At 38.9% G+C, this 21,333-nt stretch overlaps 2 protein-coding genes and 1 long non-coding RNA gene across 4 annotated transcripts; all 3 read right to left on the reverse strand.

Annotated features, from left to right (window-relative positions):
• Window positions 1-269: 269 nt before the first annotated feature.
• psmb7 (proteasome 20S subunit beta 7) lies at window positions 270-6,524 on the reverse strand. Of its 2 annotated transcripts, XM_080872399.1 has the most exons (9): window positions 6,424-6,524; window positions 4,913-5,006; window positions 4,319-4,416; window positions 4,021-4,161; window positions 3,762-3,877; window positions 3,094-3,152; window positions 2,248-2,399; window positions 824-850; window positions 270-536 (listed from the first exon to the last, which is right to left on the reverse strand). In XM_080872399.1, exons 1-9 carry the CDS (start codon window positions 6,483-6,485, stop codon window positions 425-427), a joined length of 861 nt encoding a protein of 286 aa, XP_080728525.1. In that variant the 5' UTR covers window positions 6,486-6,524; the 3' UTR covers window positions 270-424. The 2 variants fall into 2 exon arrangements, with proteins under 2 accessions (XP_080728525.1, XP_080728526.1); XM_080872400.1 differs by lacking the exon at window positions 824-850 and having other exon boundaries at window positions 6,424-6,514.
• Window positions 6,525-7,230: 706 nt separating this feature from the next.
• On the reverse strand, window positions 7,231-8,752 carry LOC308390436. The gene is made up of 3 exons (XR_013970444.1): window positions 8,580-8,752; window positions 7,373-7,457; window positions 7,231-7,265 (listed from the first exon to the last, which is right to left on the reverse strand). It is a non-coding gene; the product is annotated as an uncharacterized lncRNA (long non-coding RNA).
• Window positions 8,753-10,662: 1,910 nt separating this feature from the next.
• Window positions 10,663-21,096, reverse strand: LOC308390415 (SWI/SNF-related matrix-associated actin-dependent regulator of chromatin subfamily B member 1-like). The gene is made up of 9 exons (XM_080872388.1): window positions 20,716-21,096; window positions 18,711-18,822; window positions 17,874-17,982; window positions 17,519-17,656; window positions 14,838-14,965; window positions 14,590-14,756; window positions 13,675-13,865; window positions 13,450-13,581; window positions 10,663-12,366 (listed from the first exon to the last, which is right to left on the reverse strand). The coding sequence occupies exons 1-9, from the start codon at window positions 20,803-20,805 to the stop codon at window positions 12,327-12,329; spliced, it is 1,107 nt and encodes a 368-aa protein (XP_080728514.1). The 5' UTR covers window positions 20,806-21,096; the 3' UTR covers window positions 10,663-12,326.
• Between the last annotated feature and the right edge of the window lie 237 nt (window positions 21,097-21,333).

Below are 21,333 nucleotides of genomic sequence, written 5' to 3' on the forward strand. Positions count from 1 at the left end.
GTTTTTATTTTTGTTTATCTTCTAGGGATAAGGACTCCCTTACTCCCAGGTCTAATTATTTCTTTCCTTATTCCATTTCATTTCTCTTTTATTCTTTAAAACCAAACAAAAACGGCAGTTACTAAGAATTAAACAAAAAAATATATATTTTAAAATGATGAAAACGCAATGTTTTTCTCTTTTTCCAAAACTAGAAACCTCAACTTTAAAATTATTTTTGTTAAAGTAAAAAACTTTTGGAATTAAACATTTAAGACAGTAAGCAGCTGTGATATGACTGAATCTTTTGAGACCATTTTATTTCTAGTTCAAATTTAGGCACAGCCAGGAACAAAACCAGGGAAAAATATTTTATTTCAAAAAATGGGAAAAACATGCAACGTGTTTTAGGCTTTATCAGGGTAGTGAGTCACACCATTCCATTTTAGGAGGTGTCCATGGTCTGTACAGACTCCTCCAGCAGCTCCAGGTCAATTGGAGTTACAGCCTTGGTCAGGACACCTGTAGTTCCCTGTTTGTACTTGTAGTCGCCGGTTCTACAAAGAGATACATGGAATAAAGATTTCCAATTAAAAAAAACAAAACCCCAGAGCTCATCGCTTCCATGTAACAAGTCTGTGCTGGCGCTCATTTAATACACATTTCATTTTTATTAGCACAACATGCCACTTCATCTAAAGCACACTGCCATGCACATTAGTTAGGCGAAGTCACACTAAGCAGGCCCAGTGGACCCAAATCAGAAATGTGGTTAGTAGTCCACTCAGGTAAAGGTGACAGACTGTTAGGCTTGGACTACAAAAAATGCACTCTGTATACTCACAGCTGTAAGGCTTCAAGCTCAGTGGCTCTTCAAGCAGAACAAGACAACAATTCAGCGTCTGATCATCAAATGCTGCTTGTCCACATGTCCAATTTAACACAAGTGTACAAGTGCAGCAGCTAAATATCTTGAATTCTCAGGTCTCATAGTGACTCACAGTCCCAAATGACAATTTATTAAAGGAACAGAACTTTCACTGTTCTTTACAATCCATTTGACTTGTGTTGGTCAGACATGAAGCAGCAGCATCTGCTCTTACAACTGGCTGCATTTGAGTGCTCAACGCGAATTGTGTGACAACAACCTCAACTTTGAACTGAAAATCCCCCAAATATGAGACGTTTTAGTTCCCCAACGCAAGAAACAACATGCCTCGAGTTTGCGTTCACCACGTAATCACAGTTAAGCACAGGGTATAAAATAAAATAATAATTCATTCGTTCATTTCAAAGGGATGGAGCCTTTCCAAATACCATCAGTCTATGACAATGTTAAAATGCAGATGGCAGCAATCACACATGCAGGACTAATGATTAATAACTCCAATAAGGTGACAAAAAACAAAACAAAAAGTGTCCTGGGTTTAAACAGTGACCAGAACTTGACAGCTGCCTCATAATGGATCCCCTCTGTGTGATGTCTGGGTGCAAGAACAGACATGGCTCTTTACAGAAGGACTGGCCACATTGATTGCAAACTCAAAACCAGCCAAGAGGTGATTAAAAAACTGATGACAATGCAATGTAGGAAGAACACTGGCAACCACCAGCTCGACTCCTCAGCCTCTTAGTAGAGACACTTATGGTATCAATTTGGAAATACTACATCACTGTGTTCTTAAGTTATCACATTGAGAAGATTTTCAGAAAACTTACTCTGACCTTGAGATCAAGGTCACAGATTCAAACTCGTCCAAGACTTTTGGCAGATGCACATAATCAATTTGAAGCGCCTACGTTATCACATTCACAAACTTAAGTGTCCACGCCGCCCACCTGCCTGGTGGGGTGAGGACAACACCCCATCAGTCTTTTACAGCCGAGGGGTAAAAATTTGTAGTGGCCTGTTAAGGAGTACGTTTAGCAGAAGAAAGTTGTGTGAAATTTTTTACAAGTTGTTCATTTAGATACTTGTAAGGCTGCTTTTAGGGTCACAGCTTACCCCCTTAGTATGAGGAAAATAAACTTTGTGTCACTTCCTTCAGGCTGAGCAGGAGTTGGGGAGACAGAATCTGTAGTTATATTTAAAAACCAGAATTCAGAATTAACTCATCTGTTTCTGGGACTGAAAACTCCCAGAAAAACATTTCCATCAGCTCTGGATTATCCAACTCACGTCATCATGGTAACAACCTCAGGAAGGGATGAAATTCAGATGCTAATTCAAAAGCTAAACTATCGTTGCTGAAGCATTATCGTTCTTACCTGACACCTTTCTTGTTGGCCTCATCATGTGGTCTGATGTAGTTCACTTTGTTCTTGGTGATGACACACAGGTCGATGTTGCTGCCAGAGCCCAAATCATTAAAGATGCCTGCAGCAATGGCATCACGCACAAGCTGCTTGGCTGCATCCTCCTTTGGAAACAATTTTTTTTTTTTAAAAATTAAAAATTACATCATCACATTTATTTTTTTTTAAATCTGCAGGTAGCATGTTGTGTCTATGTGAACTACTTGTCTGACCATGTCTTAACCTTTATTTTAGTATAATGGTCTGTAAAACATTGGGAAAGAGTTCAGTACTGTGTTTCCATTTGAAAGTGATTAACAAAATCTTCCTCCACTGTTATTTTTTTTTAATGTCACATGTGGTTACACGTAGTTTCATTTCTTTAAAATAGAATACGTGGCAAATCCTTCAGGTATTACACTCTTCTTTGGAACCTGCTCCCAGTTTGGGACATAATCTCTACTTTTAAGATTAAGTTTAGGCTGCTAACGTACTTGCATTTAAATGTCATTACTGCATGTTAGTTTCTGTTTTGTCCTTGTCTTTGCACTTTTTTCACCCTCTTCCCTTTCAGTGACCGATGGCTGCTGGAACCTTCCCAACATGACTCTTCTGGTGGTTTCTTCACATTAAAAAGGGAGTTCTTTGTTCCCACTGTCACCAAGTGCACCTCATAGTCTTAATGTTGAGGTTTTCTCTCTAATACTGTAGGATCTTTAGTTTACAATATCAAGTACCTTGAGGTGAGTCCTGTTGTGAACTGGTGATATATAAATAGAATTAATTAAACTGAATAAAATACACAAGTGGCAGAATCACCTCCATGTCAGGCTTGTAACGGTCCTCAAACACTGCCATGGCAGCTAGGGACCCGGAACCTGTAGGGGGAAAAAAAATGTACATTACTAAGGTGCCAACTGCCATAATTAACCGAGTCAGAAAACATGACAAACAGAACACATTACCACTATAACTCATCTCCAGTCACCTGACACGACTCTACATTAAACACCATTAATCATGACTAAGAATCAATTCTGTCGGCATGAACCAGGTCACAGACCTATATTCATTCTTTTAAATGTGTAGGATCAGACCCTCATATAATCCTACTTCAAATACACCAAATTATTCCTAAATGAGTGAAAACAACTTTCCCAGTGAAAAGGTGAACAAGCTGGGTAACAGAAAGAAATGTGAAACCGTTTTACCCAGACTGCAACACCTCCTGACAGAAATTTAAATTTGTGAATTATCATTTTTATTTCATTTATGTTTTGCAATTTATGTTGGTCCGTCTATTTTAGTAGAAACATTTGTGACATTTTACAGGAAAATACCAGGATATATACATTTAAGACTATCAAACTAAAAATATCAATGTTTGATGTTTGGTTCATGTTGCCACTGTTGGTTTTACACAGATCCAACGACACATAAAGCTGGAGCTTATACATGAGAGGCATATAGCAGTGTGTGGCACTGACCCATAGTAACATAGGGCAACTTGTCAGTGGAGCCGTGAGGGTAGATGCTGTAAAGATGAGGGCCATTGCAGTCTACTCCACCCAGGACCAGGGCAGCACCAATGTAACCCTGGTACCTACAAACACAATCACATATACCATTTTCTTTTTTTATATAAACTTTTAACAAGAGCAGAAATATGCAATGTAATTTGTTCCTCACTTTCTTTAGGACTACTATTACATGACAATACTGAGTTACAGAGAAGGAAGCGTATACCTGAACAGCATCTGTTTGAGCATGCGGTTGGCGGTGGCAACACGTGGCAGCCTGCCTGTGGAGAGGGAGTGCAACTCCAGGTTGGAGGAGATAAGCTGAGTGGTCATCTCTGTGTCTGCAGCTGTTCCTGCCCCACAGCAGCTGGACAATAATGCAGTTGCACCAGAATCAATGAGACATTAATTTAAAAAATAAATAAATAGGGATATTTTCTCAAAGCTTTGTGTGTACGTATAAGTATAAAATCTAGATTTAAAAGAAAAAAAAAAATCACAAAGCTCAAAAACCTGTTACTTACTAAATGTTTGGGGATATGTAGTGGATCTTGGAGCAGTTCTTGTCTGCTACTATCATTCCCTCAGTGGCTCGTGTGTCAGCTCCAAGGACAACTCCATCCTTCACGAAAAAAACACAACACAACATTCAAACTCTAAAGAGCCACTCTGAAACACTGCTGGCTTTAGTGCTATTCCGCAAAGGTAAATAATAATTTAATACTTTGTTTCTGAACCCAAGTATCTTATAGTACGAGTATACCAATTCTGCAGAAGACTAAATTCTGATTAACTGTTTAATTCTTTAACAGTCAACAGTTTTTCATTATTGTAATACTTTGTTTAAATCTATTGAAAGCAAACTTTAAAAAAATAAGTACCCTATGTTTATATGCACTCAACAATAACCCTGTCAGTGTGCCCCAGGGCAGCTGTGGCTACAATGTAGCTTGCCATCACCAGTGTGTGAATGTGTGTGTGAATGGGTGAATGACTGAATGTAGTGTAAAGCGCTTTGGGGTCCATGGACTAAATAAAGCGCTATACAAATACAGGCCATTTACAACACACTCGCTCCTAACTGACCAATGTGCAGCAGCCTGGTTTTGGTAGCTCACCTTAAAGACAACACCGCAGATTGTGGTTCCTGTTTTTCGAGCAGCAGGGACGCTGCAACCCACTTTGCTAGCTTCAATTTCCAAAACTGCATTTCTGTGAAGAAAAAATATTACTGGTATTACCTAACACGACTGCACAGCTACACAAACACAATTGTGTTCATATGTCATCTATTGAACATTTTTTACTTTCTACTGAAGCAGCCTTGCATCACAGTCAAAAGTTCAAAATATTCTTTACTTACATTGCCAATAAGCAAATAATACAAACATAAAAAAGCTTTGGTTTAGAATAGCACTCACAATGACAATAACAGAGCTCAGTTTTGTTTTTTGTCTCACATGTTTTTGAATTTCCAGAGCAAGATGGCTAGTTTTAATACATTTTCTTTAATGAGTCGCCTTTATCAGGGGAACGTTTAAAGAGCACATAGGTTTTAGAATATTAGTTCAGTTAGTTTTGCATTTCTATTTTATGTCAGTTAGGCAAAAAGTTTTTCATATTTATATTATAACACAACAATTTATATCATAACACGTTATAATATAAGGGTATATTATGTAATTATTATATTATAACATAACCATGTTATAACTTGTTTCAGTCCACTTTTCATGTCAATAACTGAATTGGGGGTCCGCTTCGTGTTTTTATCGTTTTAAATATTTTTTCTTTAGCCCATTTTGAATATTTATTTTAAATTCAGTTGCGTTTTAATTTGTTTATTGAGTACAAGATCCTGACTGCGAGTCGCTGGAAGCAGGTGAAGGAAGGGACTGCCGAATGTTGACTGGTTGACAAGTGTGCCGGAATAGAGCATAGTGATCGCGGAGTTGATCGTGAATGAGAAAACCCCGAAAAAAACGTCAAAGATAAAAAAGAAGAAGAAGAAAAGAATGAAAAGGACAGAGTGTGAACACTTTTTGACACTCAGTTCCACTTCAGCTCTTTATATGTTACGACCCAACAAGAGCGGACAGACACTGTCTATGCACACTTCATATTTAATTTAGCCAATTTTGCAATATGGTTTCAGTTAATCTTCATACTATTTCAGACGTCTCGTTTTTAATTTGGATGCGAGTTCGTGTTTTTTTCACAACTAGCTAACCATAATCCCCTGATTGGCTAGGCTAGGCGGGGGGTTCGGGTTCCTAAATAAAAACTGCCAGGACCTGTTTTATTTTACCTAACCTAACGAAGTTCAGACTGTTTTTTTTTTTTTTTTTTTAAACGAAATGACTTCACTGCAACATATATAAAAACACACGCAAAACCCACTATGAACAGCAAAGCCTGTCGTGGTTTTAAACATGAGCGGCATGTGAATCGTTAATACTAACATGGGGGAAAAGCCTGAGTCACTGTGTGGAAGCCGAGTTAGCATCACTGGGAAAGCCAAACGAAAAGGCGACAAACCTAAGCGGCGTCCACATTTAAACAGTGGCATCTATTAAACTCAATGATGTACTTCCTCTGCTCTAATTTTCATTCGCGGAAAAACGCTCACCTTTTACAGTTGTCGAAACTGAAACCCCCGAAAGCTGGCCGGACTGCTGTCAGTGTCGCCATCTTAGTGAATGAATGCTGTATTTCCGGGAAGTAAAGGAAGTTGGTCTATATGTTATGGGGACCATATTGCGGTATGGCAAGCCAGAAGAGCCAAACATCGGCACCGAGTGGCGTTTTGAATGCCCCCACTTGAGTGGCAAAAAACCAAAAACGTACCACTGCTCAAATTATCTCAAGTCCTAGAAGTAAAAAGGCAAACTTAAGTTTCACATTCTTCTTTTATTAGAAATAATCGGATTATTATGATTTGTGTGGCATCAAATTTGATGCAGAGCAGCTGATTGTTCTGTAAATAGTTTATTTAATGTTTATTTAAAAAACGCCTTGGCTGCATTTTTAGGTAAACAGCTGCAAAAAACTTTGTTGTTTGCATAACTCAGTTACCTTTTTGAAGAAGTAACTATATAATTAATTGCCCAACATTGGTCATTATATACTGTATTTTGCATACAGAGAGTTACAGGACTCTGTCCCAGACCCTAGACTCATACTCATAATATAAGTCAGAGCTTTATTATAAAAAAAAAAAAAAGAAGAAAGTTTTGTTTTCAAAATTGGAGTTCAAGTTAACAATAGTGTTAACATACTACACAGGTCATGAACAAGATTCTTTTAAAATTTTCATTGTAAGTGGGCTAAAGCAGTTAATTAAAAGTAGTCCGACATAAATGTAAATGCTGTAATTTGATTATTTTAATAAACCATGTAACTTGGATGGATTCGATGCTGGCGTGACCACAGTGCACCAGGGCCGTGCAGAGACGTTTAAAGGGGCAGGTGCTCAAAGTTAAAAAGGGGCACATTGAACCAGGCTGAATAACAACAACAAACATTCATCAAGAATCTAATATGGGCAACAAGTAAAGCAAACGTAGCCGGTGTTTTACCTGATGGGTACAATGTTGCTGTTGAGGGGTTGCTGCTGCTCCTGCTGCTGATAGTGCTGGAGGGCGGGGCTGTGTTGATCTGAGACTGTAGACATTAAAAAGTCCATAGGAGAGATGGTAGCTGATTAAACAAGTGTCATGAGATAATAACAAAATGCAAAGACTGGTGACAGCGCTTGGAACCATAAGGCAACAAAAAACTGTGAGAAATAAATTAGGCTCTGCCTGTGATTCACTCTTTGCTTCTCTTCTTCCTTCCATCCCATCATTTCATATATCACTCTCCACTTGCTGTCTATCTGAGAACAAGGCACAACTTGTTATTGCAATAAACTATAATCTAATTATCCACACCTAACAACTCTTGCACTTAATCTATAATAAAATGATGACAGAAAAATGTTATAGCACTGCCTTTAGTAGCCTCACACAGCTCCTACTGTTTCCTCCTCATGTCCTTACCAGGCATGTCTGGACAATGTTATATCATGAGTAATAATTTAAAATAATCCATATACATAAAAACACACACATGCACGCACACAGTGAAATTTTAGACCTTCTTCAGAATACTGTATATACTATGGGCATCCTTACATTATTATTTATTACTAGAGCTACAATAATAAAGCAATGAGGAGGGGGAAGTAATAAATATGAAATAATGTCATTATGATGATTCCATTTGTTTCACTATCCACTCTGTGCAGGGCAAAGCTTATTTTTACTGCTGTAAAATCCTAATTTTGTCTTATTTAAAATATAAATCTAATATAATCTGCTTCTTAATGTATGTTCTTTAAAATACAGTGTGTGTTTTTTAATATATTATAATTATAATAATGCATAATTATGTGGACATGCATATTAGATCATTTTTTTAGTGAAATATAATCCCTCCAGAAAGGCAGGAAAAGCCCTGTAACTTGCTTTAAAACTAAATATGTTTCTAAATACTTTAAAACTAAATATGTTCCCTAAAACGGTGACAGAGCTACAGACCCATGACAGCCTTACACAGGTAGCCAGCAGCTGTGACCAGCACTACTTGTGCAGTTAATAAAAGGACAGGTAATGTTTGTCGCGCTGTTGCACAGCTCGTTTGTTTCAGTTCATCAGTTGCAACAAGACAGCTTACCAACGTGTACAAAATAAGCTAATACTCCTGGGTGCTATACACTACAGTGTACGCTGTACACCTACTTACTGGTTTTGTCGCATCAGTCTGTGTCTCTGAGTTAACTTGTGTTTCTCCTACAGCTCCGGACCGGAAAAAATGCGCGTGCTCTTTGTGAGCTCGTTCCCGGCTCGTAACCAGCGCGTTCTGCCGTCAAGGGCGATCATTGGTTAAATGTGATCATGTGACTGATGCAAGCCAGAGCCTTTTATTTACTTACTGAGACTGCAGCGTGTTGTGCGCTCTGCTGAGAAGGTGATTGGCTGTAGACTCCCATCTTTGCAGGACCTGTACACCTCCAGGACACTGCGGCGTGCAGCTCGGATCTCAGCTGACCCTTCTCACCCTGGATACAGTCTGTTTGACCTGCTCCCCTCAGGCAGGAGGCTCCGGTCCATTCGCACCAGAACCTCTCGCCATAAGAACAGTTTCTTCCCCTCTGCTGTTGGACACATGAACAATAAACGTACGACTGTCCCCACCACTAACTCATGACCCTACGCTGTGTTCACTGCATGATTCCATGTTTTGGCACTGATCACCACCTGCACTCATGTATATATCTTTCTACGTAGCACTTTTAATTCTTATTCTCATGTATATATCTCATGTATATCTCATGCATATATCTTTCTACGTAGCACTTTTAATTCTTATTCTTACTTTTATTTTTTTCATGTCTATTTAAGCGCAATTTATGACAGCATGTTTTCACTGAAGCACCGCAGCAATTTCCTAATGTTGTAAACCTGCTCAACATTTGGCAATAAAACCCATTCTGATTCTGATTTAGCAAAACTGTGATTAATAGTTAAATATTATTGTTGAGGGGCACAGACAGGACTCCGCACGCACACACACACACACACTAAAAATTTTTTAAAAAGTTGCCTCAACAAAAGGGCACTTTGGGCACCCATCAGGAAAGGGGCGGGGCCCCTCTAGCCCCCCTCTGCACGTGCCTGCAGTGCACACATCTGCTGTTGCTCACAAGAGACCGCTCAGGGAGTTTGTATGTTCGCTCATACACATGAAAAAAATAGAGGGAGCATTGATGTGGACATGTGACATGATCTGTTATTTATGGAGCGATACAAATGCTTTAATAACGAAGAACATTAAAACAATACTGTTGGCCACATGTCGGCAAAATTAGTGGTGTTAGTACTTAACGCGGTTCAGGTTCTACTTGGTTTTAAAGCCTTTAAAATATACGGCGTTCAATGGTTAACTTTAATCTTACAGAGAATGTGAAGAGTTTTTCGACAATTAAAGTCAGTGTTATATCCACAAACAGAACAAGCTGAAATGCAGACAGGTTGTGAATGCTGCCTGGTTTTCAGTCCCGAATATACACGGTACAACCAGGATTCATAGTACTGTTAATGTTAGCTCGATTACTGCGCTGGCTCGGTTCCGTGGTGTCAAGCCAAACGGACTTTAACGTTTGTTTTAACGAGCTGATGGTTTACTCCTTAAGCTAAAAGAAAGGTGCTTTTTTCATAGAAGTCAAACATGTGATCACCAGCTGGGATCTTATTTACTACTGCTAATAACACAAACAGAAAATACTCCTGTTACAGTTTTGTTATAGTCTATACACCTGAGACTGTCACCTTTCTGTCTGCCCTGCTCTTTTCCCTTCTCTCTCTCTCATTGTTTCATAAAAGCATGAACATGTATTTATAAGTTACACTTGTGTTTGAATCCTGCAGCTTATCATACATTCGATTTCCATGTGTGAGAACTTCAAGTGTTCTGAGACTGAGACTGATAGACTGAGGGACCCACTGCTGCACATCACTGTTCCTGAGAACTTTCACAAAATACACTCTACAGTTTATTACTGTAACTGATTTTAATTCAGATCAGTTCAGCTTAAATTTATTTCTTATATTTCACATATTGTTGATTCTTCTAAATGAGTTAAATACTGCTTTTTGAAGGTTTGAGATCAAACCTCAAACAAATAGCTTGAAATATCTCACTTTGTTTATAAAACAAAAAGATAAACAAATGGTGCAGTATACCATTTTTTTTAAAATATGTACTACTATATTTCAGTTCATGAAATGGTTAAAAATGTGACTTGAAGACAAACAGGTTAAAGCAGTAGGTTCCCAACAGGCATTTTTTTTTTATTTTTCATAGGAAAAGCAAAAGAAAAAGCAAAAAATTACTATAAAGCGACAGTAACTAAACAAATAAAAGAAAGAAGCAACAGTACATGTTAACATAATTCTTCAGAGTATATTCAAGTTGAAAATCATCACTTTATGATAGAAAATAAATATTTTCAACTTGTTTTCACTCCTCCATGCTAGCTGAAAAAGGAGGCTGGAGTGAAGTAACAGTGGAACAATCAGTCCCTCATGCACAGGGAACAGTATGAACCATCTAGGTTTCAGCATGCAGATGTCTACTAGTGCACAAAACTACAATCAGAACACCGTCTACATGCTAAAATCAATTCAACTCTCATTCACTGAAAGGACTTTACAGATCTGAGGCAGGGATCTGAGGCAGCGTTACCCTTTAAGTACTTCAATTTTTTTACTTTTCAAAAATAAATTGTTGTTGACCTTCACCAACCTGTCAGCTCTTTGGGTCCTTCTACTATCCAGACTTCACACTTACAGGTTTTCCATGTTCCACTTCTGAACACACTTGTGGGACCATAAAAAGCCTGTGAGTACAGAATGTTAATGCAGAAATCCAGCAGATCCTTTCAAACGTCCCCAAAAGCCCTAAAAAGTCATGGCTGCTTACTGCTCTCTATTTAAATGTTTGGCAATTCCTCTGACGCACAGATACATACAAAGGTGCATTATGACAAAGAATTGGGTCTGAACATCCATAAGTAAAAAAATAAAATGAAAACAAACAAACGACAACAAAAAGACAACCCAAACATGGCTTGGTTGTCTTATAGCAATATAGATATTGAAAATTAAGGTGAATGGTAGAATGCTTTCAAATTAAAGGAGGAAACACCTCAAGCGGTCAACCCAAAGACAGACATTCAGATTTTTTAGCCAGGTTGAAACAGGCGAAATCTCACTTGACTCGTATTAATATGATTATTAATAAACGGTTTCTTTGGAAAAGTCTGAAACCATAAAAACCATCATCTCTTGGCTATTTTTCTGTTGGGATCTATATTGTTATCTATCTAAACAGATAACATTCTTCTGCTGAAGGACTAATGGACTGACTGATCTTTCCATCTCCATAGTACATCAAGTCTCAGAAATCCAAATGTAGGCCATGTGACAGAAATGCTGACATGCCTTATTAAAAAGGGAAAAACACAGTGTAATACTAATATCTAAGTAAGACAACTGCTGCTGTAGATGATATTAGTTCCCTGTTAGAAACATGAAGATGTTCCACTTGTCCAAGTACATAAAGCTGTTCAGATCAGGTTGTCATTTCAGTAACCATTCACATAAATAAACTCAATACCATGTGCATTGCCCTAATGTGAGCATCACTGTGTGTGTGTGTGTGTCTCAGACATCTGAATCAGTTCCTCTAGAGTAAACATTTGATACTTAGCAGTATGCTGCTGCCATGAGCAGAGTGAAACATATTGGTGGTGGAGTCCATGTGTGCTGAGGAATGCGGTGTCCTTAATCACAGGCTGCCGCAGAACTGACCATACATACGTCTGTGTTCACGCTCGTCCAGATGCTACGTTGATGCTTTAAGGATGACTTATGTCCTTAGTTGTTTTAACGAGTAACAGGAGCCTCCTGACCAGCTTCACATTGCCTTCTACCAAGAGGGGGCGGTGTTGGCCAGTCGTCTCATACGCCTACAAAAACAGTTTATTTGAAGAAGAATTCTTTAAAAACTGTAGGAATGATCAGAGATTTTACAAGCCTGATAACCCAGTACAAAGTATGATTTGGTCAAACTAAAAAAAGACATGCATACGTTCTAGTGCCACAATACATACACACTGATCTTAATTATTGAGATGACACCATTAAACAATCAGTAAATTATTGTAAAGAAGGTTCAATGCCTGGCTCTTCCAGTCTGCAAGATACTGCAAGAGTGTGAATGTTAGATAGAAAGCACGTCAGTGTATGCTTGTATGCATGAATGACTGATGCATGTTGCATTAAGTGCTCAGAGTAGAAAAGCAGCATATAGGAACTTATAAGGAGTTCCTTTTATATACTGGCCCAAACTATGTAAATATTAATAGTTAAAACCACTCCCATTGCAAGGAAATTAAAATTCACAATGACTATATCATCCATATCATGTCTTAGATGATGCAAGAATTATGGCTTCTGAAAAAAGAGGTTTCAAAACACTACTGTGTAAATGACTCTACACTACTGATTATAGATTATTTCATGAGAAAAAACCCCCATTTAAATTAATATGTAAGGATGGACAGACAAGTCAAAAACAATGCATCCAGCCAAGGCTGCCCAAGGTGTGGAATACTGAAAATGGTGGCTAGAGCCTTCCATTACTTCAATGATGGAATAAGAGGAATAATGAAGCTTTTATGAAGAGCGTGAGACGGGTGAGATGCACTGTTGTTAAAGATCAGAGATTTTTAGAACGTCTCTGCAGGGAAACATTGTTAGGCTGATTTTGATATTGCACTATTAACACTCAGAGTTGAACCCGTTCTGCTCAGCTGCTCTGAAAATAAAGCCTCGATATTACATTTCATCATGAGTTCATCAACCATGTTCTGAAGCGTAGACTAATTAACATGTACAACATGTACACTTTGAATTTGTGACTCTGCCCATTTATGGGATCCTTTTTTTTTTTTTATTACTAACCTATTTAGTGGCACCATATGACTGTCAGTCTGATAAAAGTCAATGGAGCAGATAATAACTATATTAAATGCATCTGACTGTGTCACCTTGTGTTTCTGTCTTGGTCTCTGATCTTCTTCTCCATTTCCGCATCTGTCAGGGTCTCCAACAGGGGGCACCACTGGTCTGCATCACCTGTGTTGCGAATGGCAATCTCTACTGTGGGTAGTGGGTTCTCACTGGACACATTCCAAGTATGAGAGTAACAAATGAGTGCACCATAACACACCAAGATTCACAGTCATTCTCAAAGGCTTATTACAGTGACTTACCTGAAAGCATAGGTCCTCTGGTGCCAGCTGAGCTGACCACGGATGCTGTAGGCAATAGTGGTGACAAACTCCCCGCCGAGACCCAGCTCAGAGCACAGCTTCAATGCAAATGACTCTGGAGAGTTCTCCCTCTCTGACATGTCCCACTCAAACTGGTCCACCAGAGAGATGTTCCCTACATGGATGTTCAGCTGTGGGACATATGAAATTTTCATATACCAACCTATTATAGACGTATTTCTGTTCAACACTGCCAAGATTTGTTTACATTATACATGCTTCCCTTAGGCAGGCATTTTCATTGCTATGCAGATGATACACAGGTCTATCTATCCATGAAGCCAGATGAGACAACAAATAGCTTAACTGCAGGAATAGACAAAGACCTGGATGACCTCTAATTTCCTGCTTCTAAATTCAGATAAAACTGAGATAATTGTACTCAGCCTTAATCTTAATCTTAGAAATATGTTATCTAAATAGATGCTTGTGCACGATGGCATTATCTTGACCTCCAGTAACACTGTAAGGAATCTTGGAGTCATTTTGATCAGGATATGTCCTTCAATATGCTTTTTAGTTACTATTAATCCTTTCAGTGCAATTTTTGTCCTGTCATGACCCCCCACTGGTCTTTACAGAGCCCACTGTTGTGCTTGGCCAAAGGGGGGTCATTTGATTGCTTTGGCATGCATACTGCATTATTATGGGGTCTTTGCCTTACAATATAAAGTACCTTGATGTAACTGCTATGATTTGGTGCTGTATAAATAAAATTGAATTAAATCAAATCAGGTTAAGATATACATCATTGATCATGGCTGATGAGCTTGTCTAAAATAATTTAAAATTTTCTTGCTAGACATGTCATTTCTTGACTTCCTGTTAAAATTGTTACTTCGGTGCAGCACCTACCTTGATGATGACTCTCTGGTCCGCCTGGTCTTCTAAGAGACTGTCAGTGGGGTAAGACTCAATCTGCTGACGAATAGCTGATGCGATGGCTGGGACAAAAGCCAGAGGATTCAAGTCGAGGTCATCACACAAAATCTCAGCAAACATCTCTGGGGTCATAAGTTTTTCTAAGGAAAAAGCAGGTAATTAAACACAAAATAGCACCAGATCTTGCAGATATTTTCAAAGTAGTAGACGTGTATAAGTACCATTCATATTCCATGTGAAGGTATCCCGCAGTTTCTGCCCATCTATCTCCATGTCTAGACGAACAGGGACCAGTGCCTCTATCTGGGCTGCATTCTCATGGATTACTGCAGGGTCGTGGTCATCAAAACTAAGTGAGATGCATACAATCTGATGTTGCATTATTCTTGTTTTACTCAAAATGGTCAACACTAATCCAAATTAAAATTCCACACAGAGCTCACATATCACTTTCTCAAGGTCATAGATACAATTCAGACCTTTCTCCGCTGTGCCCTAAATGTAAAATAGAGATGGGCAACCTCACGCATTGTCTATGGTCCTGCAGGAAAATACAACAATTTTGGTTCGTTATAAAATGTGAACTGGATAAGATCTTCTCTACTGACACTGAATGTAATTCATTGTGCATGCTACTCGGAGCAGCGAATGACAAAAATCAGAGGGAAGTTTGGAAAGCAGCTTTACAGGCTGCTAACGTTCTATGCAAGGAAATGTGTCCTTTTGAACTGGATCATGGGCACGGGCCCATCTAAGACTCAATGGCAGCAAAAGGTACTGGAATATGTGTTGTAAGACTTCCTAACATGCAAGTTACATAGTAGGGACCATAGGTTTCATAAAATATGGGACCTATTTATGCTGTATGCCAGTTTGGATATTGCTGCCATTTTCTCACGGGCCCTGGTATAATATAAGCATGCCAATGCTACTTTACATATGACTATTGCTAACTCTATCTCATAATCAAAGTATATGGATTTTCTATTTATTTACTTGTATTCTCATTCTGTTATGTTGGTTTTGTTTGTTTCATAAGTTTCAGGTATGTAGTAACATGACTTTGTAACATTCACATTCTGATGAGGACACTGGGAGCAAGGATACTTGCCAAATGATACTTTGGCATCCATGCTAGAGCAGCCAAGAATTGAATCAACAACCTTCCAACTGGCAGATGACCTGCTCAACTGCCTGAGCCACAGCCACCCTAGTGTCACCAATGCTATCTACCAAGAGCTGAGCAAATTACTGAATAAAAGTGAAATTACTGAAGGGAAAACTACTAGACTATGTACAAAAAAAGACTATCCAAATGAGCAAGTGAGTAAAGACAATCAATGTTGTTGATATAAAAAGTAAACAACTGATGGAGACTGTGTGGGATCTTGAAAACTGAGGTAGCTGTTCTCTAAATAAATGTGAGCAGGATTCATCAAGAGTGGCTTTACTACAAGCAAATCCAGAAAGACCTGAAACAGATATGTAACAGCTGGCCAATAGAATAAGTAGAACAACACAAAACATTTACTGTCAGATGGTGATTGATCCAAATATTAATTTTTAATATTATATTCATTTCTGTCACTTAAATTGGCAGGAATATTTTGTGTTGGCCCCAGGGTAGCTGCCAAACAGCCCTGACTGCTCAAGGCATCAGCTCCACTAGACCCTTGAAGGTGTGCTCTGGTATTTGGCACCAAGATGTTAGCAAGAGATTTATTGAGTTTGTAAGCTGTGTGGGGCCTGCGTGGATCAGACTTGTTTGTCCAGCACATCCCACATATGCTGATTGCTGTCCATCTTGACATTACTCGGCTGAAAGAGGCCATAGCCATCAGCAAATACCATTTCCGTGACAGGATCTACATGGTCTGCAACAATGCTTAGGTAGGTGGTACATGTGAAAGTAACATCCACATGGATGGCAGGACTCAAGATTTCCAAGCAGATCATTGTCCAAAGCATCATATTGCCTCCATGGGCTCACCTTCTTCCCGTAGTGCATCCTGGTGCTAGGTGTTTCCCAGGTAAGATGCACACTCATCTAGTGTAATGTAAAAAAACATGTAGTTAATCAGACCAGGCCACCTTCTTCCATTGCTCTGTGATCAAGTTCTGATGCTCACACACCCATTATTGGTGCTCTTGGTAGTTGACATGGGCATCCTGGCTGATCTGAATGCTATGCAGCCCCATATACAACAAAGTGTGGGACACTGTGTACCTTTCTATCAAAACCAGCATTAAATTTTTTCAGATATTTGATTTACTGTTGTTAATCAAACTGTCTGTTGGACTGAACCACATGGCCCAGCTTTCTCTCTCCATATGCATCAAGGAGCTTTAATGACTCTGTCACTGGTTCATCACTGGTCCTTCCTTAGACACAGACCACTGCAGACTGGGAACACCCCACAAGAGCTGCAGTTATGTAGATGCTCTCACCTAGTCTTCTAGCCATCATAATTTGGCTAGCCAAGCCACCAAACTTGTTGAAAGACACTTGCCCATTTTAAGGACAAATTGTTCACTCGCTCCCACCCACTATCAGGTGCCACGGCGAAGAGTGTTATTCACTTCACATGTCAGTGATCACATTGATATGCCTGATTTCTGTATGTACTACAAACTATGCTGAGAAGTTCAGAAACAATGTAGTAAATTCTACTAGATAAGCTATGAAATATGATCATTTTAATGGTCATTGGTGAGTTGTAGTTGCTGACAAATGAATAAAGAATGATGCGTTCATTTTTTTAAGGCCCAGGATTGTGCTGTTGAATTATATTACATGATGGTGTGTCATTGCGAACCTTAACTCTGACATGAACAAGCAGAATACATACAGTAGTAATAAGTCCACAAAACACATGAGAATGGGAACAAACAGCTTCCATACCAAAGAGGGAAGGTCCTCTTCTTGTCACGGCCCATTCGGTTCCGGTTGATGGTGGTGGAGCAAGGCACAGCATCCAGATGGTGAGAGCTGTTGGGCAGTGTGGGAACCCACTGACTACTTCTCTTTGCCTTTTGCTCCCTTTACAAGAAGAATAAACAAACATCTTCTGTCTCAACAATGATCAGCAATAAGGGATTTCATCACTTAGAATTACAGACTTATCAAAGCTCTCTTGAAGCTTTGCTAAAATGTAAAAAAACAAAACAAAAAACTCCATTCATCTATGCAACCAACAAAACTGAGTCATGAGTTGATGTCATCGTATAACTGGGGTCTGCATTCATCAGCAGATTACCTGAGGTAAGCAGGGGGCTCTGTGTTGATAGACACTGCTTTGTATTTCTCATCATTTCCATCAAAGATCTCTTCACACTCTGAAGCCTTCAGCAGAGTAACACTGGTGGCTGTAAATGAACAATCGTCCAGAGAACAAAGACACATGTTTTACAGTAGCTTTAGCTTTTTTGGGGGGGCAATATTTGTTTGTGGCAAGAAGTTCAGCTCAACACCAAAATTAAAGACATTTCCTATAAATTTTACTTTAAAAAGGAAAAAGTTTTTACTATTGCACTTTAATTAAAAAATATTAAAGTACACAAGCAATATTGTATACTTTTTGTTCTTACTGTTTTTTAATTTTTTGTAAGTACACAATATTAAAAGGATTTATTTTATTTCAGTTACAGGAAATGTTTTTAGATTTTTTAAGTTTACTTTTAGTCATCTGTAACAACACTGACAGTCACATCAATCTGTAAAGGTAAAGTCTCAAGATACATGATGTAATTGATAGTCCAGTAATAAACTCAGGCATAATATTGTTTAAATACTTGAAATGTTTGCAGTTTTTGCCATCTACGGACTTAACTCGTTTTTTGAAGGTAAATGTACTTTTTTATTTCTGCACAGCTGAGTGTATTGCTTACATTTCTCCATATCATTTTGAGCAATTGATTGAAAGTAGGACTTTAGTATTTTTTTGTTGTGGTAGTGTCCGGGGTTTTCTCAAACTGCCTTCATGTCTGCAGAAGATTTTGTGGATAGGAAATTCTATACAACCCTGGGAGTAGTCCAAATCATGTTAGTATCCACAGTAACCCCTTACCCTGCACACATACAAAAAGCCACTCACCATGTGACGATGCTACAATTTTCTTTCTCTCCTCCACAGAGGCCAGCCTCCTCCATAAAGATGGATATCTTTTATAAAGGGAGCCTCTGAACATCCGCAGATAGTTTCCAACCTTGAACAGCAAAGTGCATGTGTTTTTCCAATCCACAGTGAAACAAATGTTAAAAACAAAGAACCAAAGAAACAGATAACAGCACCTGTCATAACTGCAGTTCTATCAAAAGGACCATTTCATTTTTTGTTTATAGTGATTTAGCTGTAATTGTTCTTCCGTGTTCTTAAATGCAGATCCAACTACTGCTTTCTGCTGGCTAGATGATGCTAGCATGCTAACGAGCGCCACTGATGCCTCAATAAACAAAGAAGCATGTGTACACTCAGTCAAACAAGCTGCTACCAAAGCTCTAATTGTGCCATTCAAAACCAGTAAAAACTAACCTCAGCTTCTGCCGTTTTGCTGTAACTTCGTATTCCCTACGTAACTTGGGTTACTGCAGTTAGTTGAAATGGGTTATGTTAAAATAAAGTAAGACTGGAAAAAAATATCTTTCTGCTTTGTGTAACATGCTTAAGTGACGCAGCTTGAGCAGTCTGTCATTAGTATTAAGACCGTTTTGATGTCACTTTTGCACTGTTCAAAAGGTAGTCAAAAGATATCAATCAATCAGTGTGACGCTATGAAGACACTGTGGACCCAAATCTCTCAGGAATGTTTCCAGTTCCTTGTTAAATATGTGAAACAGAACTAAATCAGTTGGGGATAGACTTTAGCCCAAACAAACTGGATAATCTGAAGAAAATGGATGTTGTCTTAACTATTAGCACACTAAAGATGCAAATCATTCATTAAGAAAAACAAATGTTTCCAAACCACCTTGCAAATGTTAATAAACATTAGGACTGCTTTTCATTGTCATGCCAACTAATTTGAAAGCTATCAAACATTTCAATCACTGTTTGTAGAAACAAAAGGAGCTGCACCAGTTGTAAGCATAGCACAGTCCTGGCTTTGAAATACCATCCAAAACTGTCTTATCTTGATCTGTCTTATTTCCAAACTAGTCTTCTGCTTTAAAAACGAAAAACAAAACACACACACACACACACACACACACACACACACACACACACACACACACACACACACTTTTTCCCCCAACCAGGTGTGAAAATAAACCCCGTTTCTCTTCTTGTAAGCAATAATGTGGACATAATGAGAGGATCAGACCCTTTAACCCGCACATGCATACAGTAATTTACCAAGAAGAAACTCCTAACAAGACAACACCAGGGCTAGAAGCTATAGCAGCTCATGACATTCCCTCCAAACAGCTGAGGTAGGATGTGACATTCGAAGGTGCCACAGCTCAGTATTGATGCCATGTTTTGAGCTACCGGTAACTGTCAATCAAATTTTAACCATTCTTTAAAAGATCAGCAGTGAGTCACAAAACATCCTAAGATCGGTGCCTCCAAAATGCTGCTGTGGTGAAAAATTTAACTGAACTCTGCAAAGAAGGTGATTACAAAAAATACCTTTAAGGTCTTCCAAACAGTGCTAGCCCGCACAGTGCAGTGGACAACTATACGTTTTTATTCACCTTTTTTTTTTTTTTTTTTAACCAAGTGGGTTGTGTTTGTCGACTCAAGCAGCGCAAAAGTGACATCAAAACGGTCAGAATAATAATGGCAGACGGCTCAAGCTTAGTTGAAATGGGTTATGTTAAAATAAAGTAACTGCAGTAACCCAGTGGGGAATACCAAGTTACAGCAAAACGGCAGAAGCTGAGGTTAGTTTTTACTGGTTTTGAACGGCACAATTAGAGCTTTGGTAGCAGCTTGTTTGACTGACTACACCCCGCTCTTCGTTTCACATGCTTCTTTGTTTATTGAGGCATCAGTGGCGCTCGTTAGCATGCTAGCATCATCTAGCCAGCAGAAAGGATAACTGCAGCAAGCATAAGAGATTTAGGCCCCGAAAGTTTGTGTACAGACCGTCACATACCTCCGACCCCACCATGTAAAAGTCTCCATCTTGTTCGAGCTGAAATTTTACCGGCTTCTGGCCAAACGTTTTACTGAGAGCTAATTGCATCTTTACGCAGTCACTGCTAATTATTTGAGCAGCCTTTCTTCAGGTGCGTTCGCAGCCTGAGTTGAAAATGGGAAATCCGATATCGTCCCTTCAAATAGGTTTTGCTTACTCCAATTAGGAGCATGTCTGCTTACCAAGTATAAAACGACATGAAGATTATCCACAAAAAATTGAAAACTACAGCAATTTCTGTACCAGTCCCTATTTAGATGGATTAAATGAGGACATTCAAATTTGGAAGAATTTTTCCCGAAAAGTCTAAACGCTTCATGGGATGCTACTCTCTTTCTGTCCTCGCTCAAAGTGGATGAACAATTTCCAGTGCTCATTACCGCCCCTACTGTTCTACATTAAAATGAGATTTAACTCCTCCAGCTGCAGAGGTTATCTGCGATATCCATATTATTGTAGAGTTCTCACAATTCCTTATGAATCTAATGCAGCGGTCCCCAACCTTTTTTGCGCCACGGACCGGTTTATGTCCGATAATATTTTCACGGACCGGCCTTTAAGGTGCCGCGGATAAAT

Source organism: Rhamphochromis sp. 'chilingali' (assembly GCF_963969265.1).
Source record: "Rhamphochromis sp. 'chilingali' genome assembly, chromosome: 2".
Taxonomy (NCBI): Eukaryota; Metazoa; Chordata; class Actinopteri; order Cichliformes; family Cichlidae; genus Rhamphochromis; species Rhamphochromis sp. 'chilingali'.

What these genes read in the sequence shown, in the direction of transcription:
- psmb7 (XM_080872399.1), bottom strand. Translation starts at nt 6,485, where the DNA reads ATGGCGACACTGACAGCAGTCCGGCCAGCTTTCGGGGGTTTCAGTTTC. An exon ending in AGTTTCGACAACTGTAAAAG is followed by an intron (nt 5,007 to 6,423) that starts GTGAGCGTTTTT and finishes TTTTCTTCACAG; the next exon opens with AAATGCAGTTTTGGAAATTG. An exon ending in GTTGCCCTATGTTACTATGG is followed by an intron (nt 3,153 to 3,761) that starts GTCAGTGCCACA and finishes TTCCCCCTACAG; the next exon opens with GTTCCGGGTCCCTAGCTGCC.
- LOC308390415 (XM_080872388.1), bottom strand. Translation starts at nt 20,805, where the DNA reads ATGCAATTAGCTCTCAGTAAAACGTTTGGCCAGAAGCCGGTAAAATTT. An exon ending in AATTGTAGCATCGTCACATG is followed by an intron (nt 17,983 to 18,710) that starts GTGAGTGGCTTT and finishes GTTCATTTACAG; the next exon opens with CCACCAGTGTTACTCTGCTG. An exon ending in AAGAGGACCTTCCCTCTTTG is followed by an intron (nt 14,966 to 17,518) that starts GTATGGAAGCTG and finishes CATCTCACTTAG; the next exon opens with TTTTGATGACCACGACCCTG.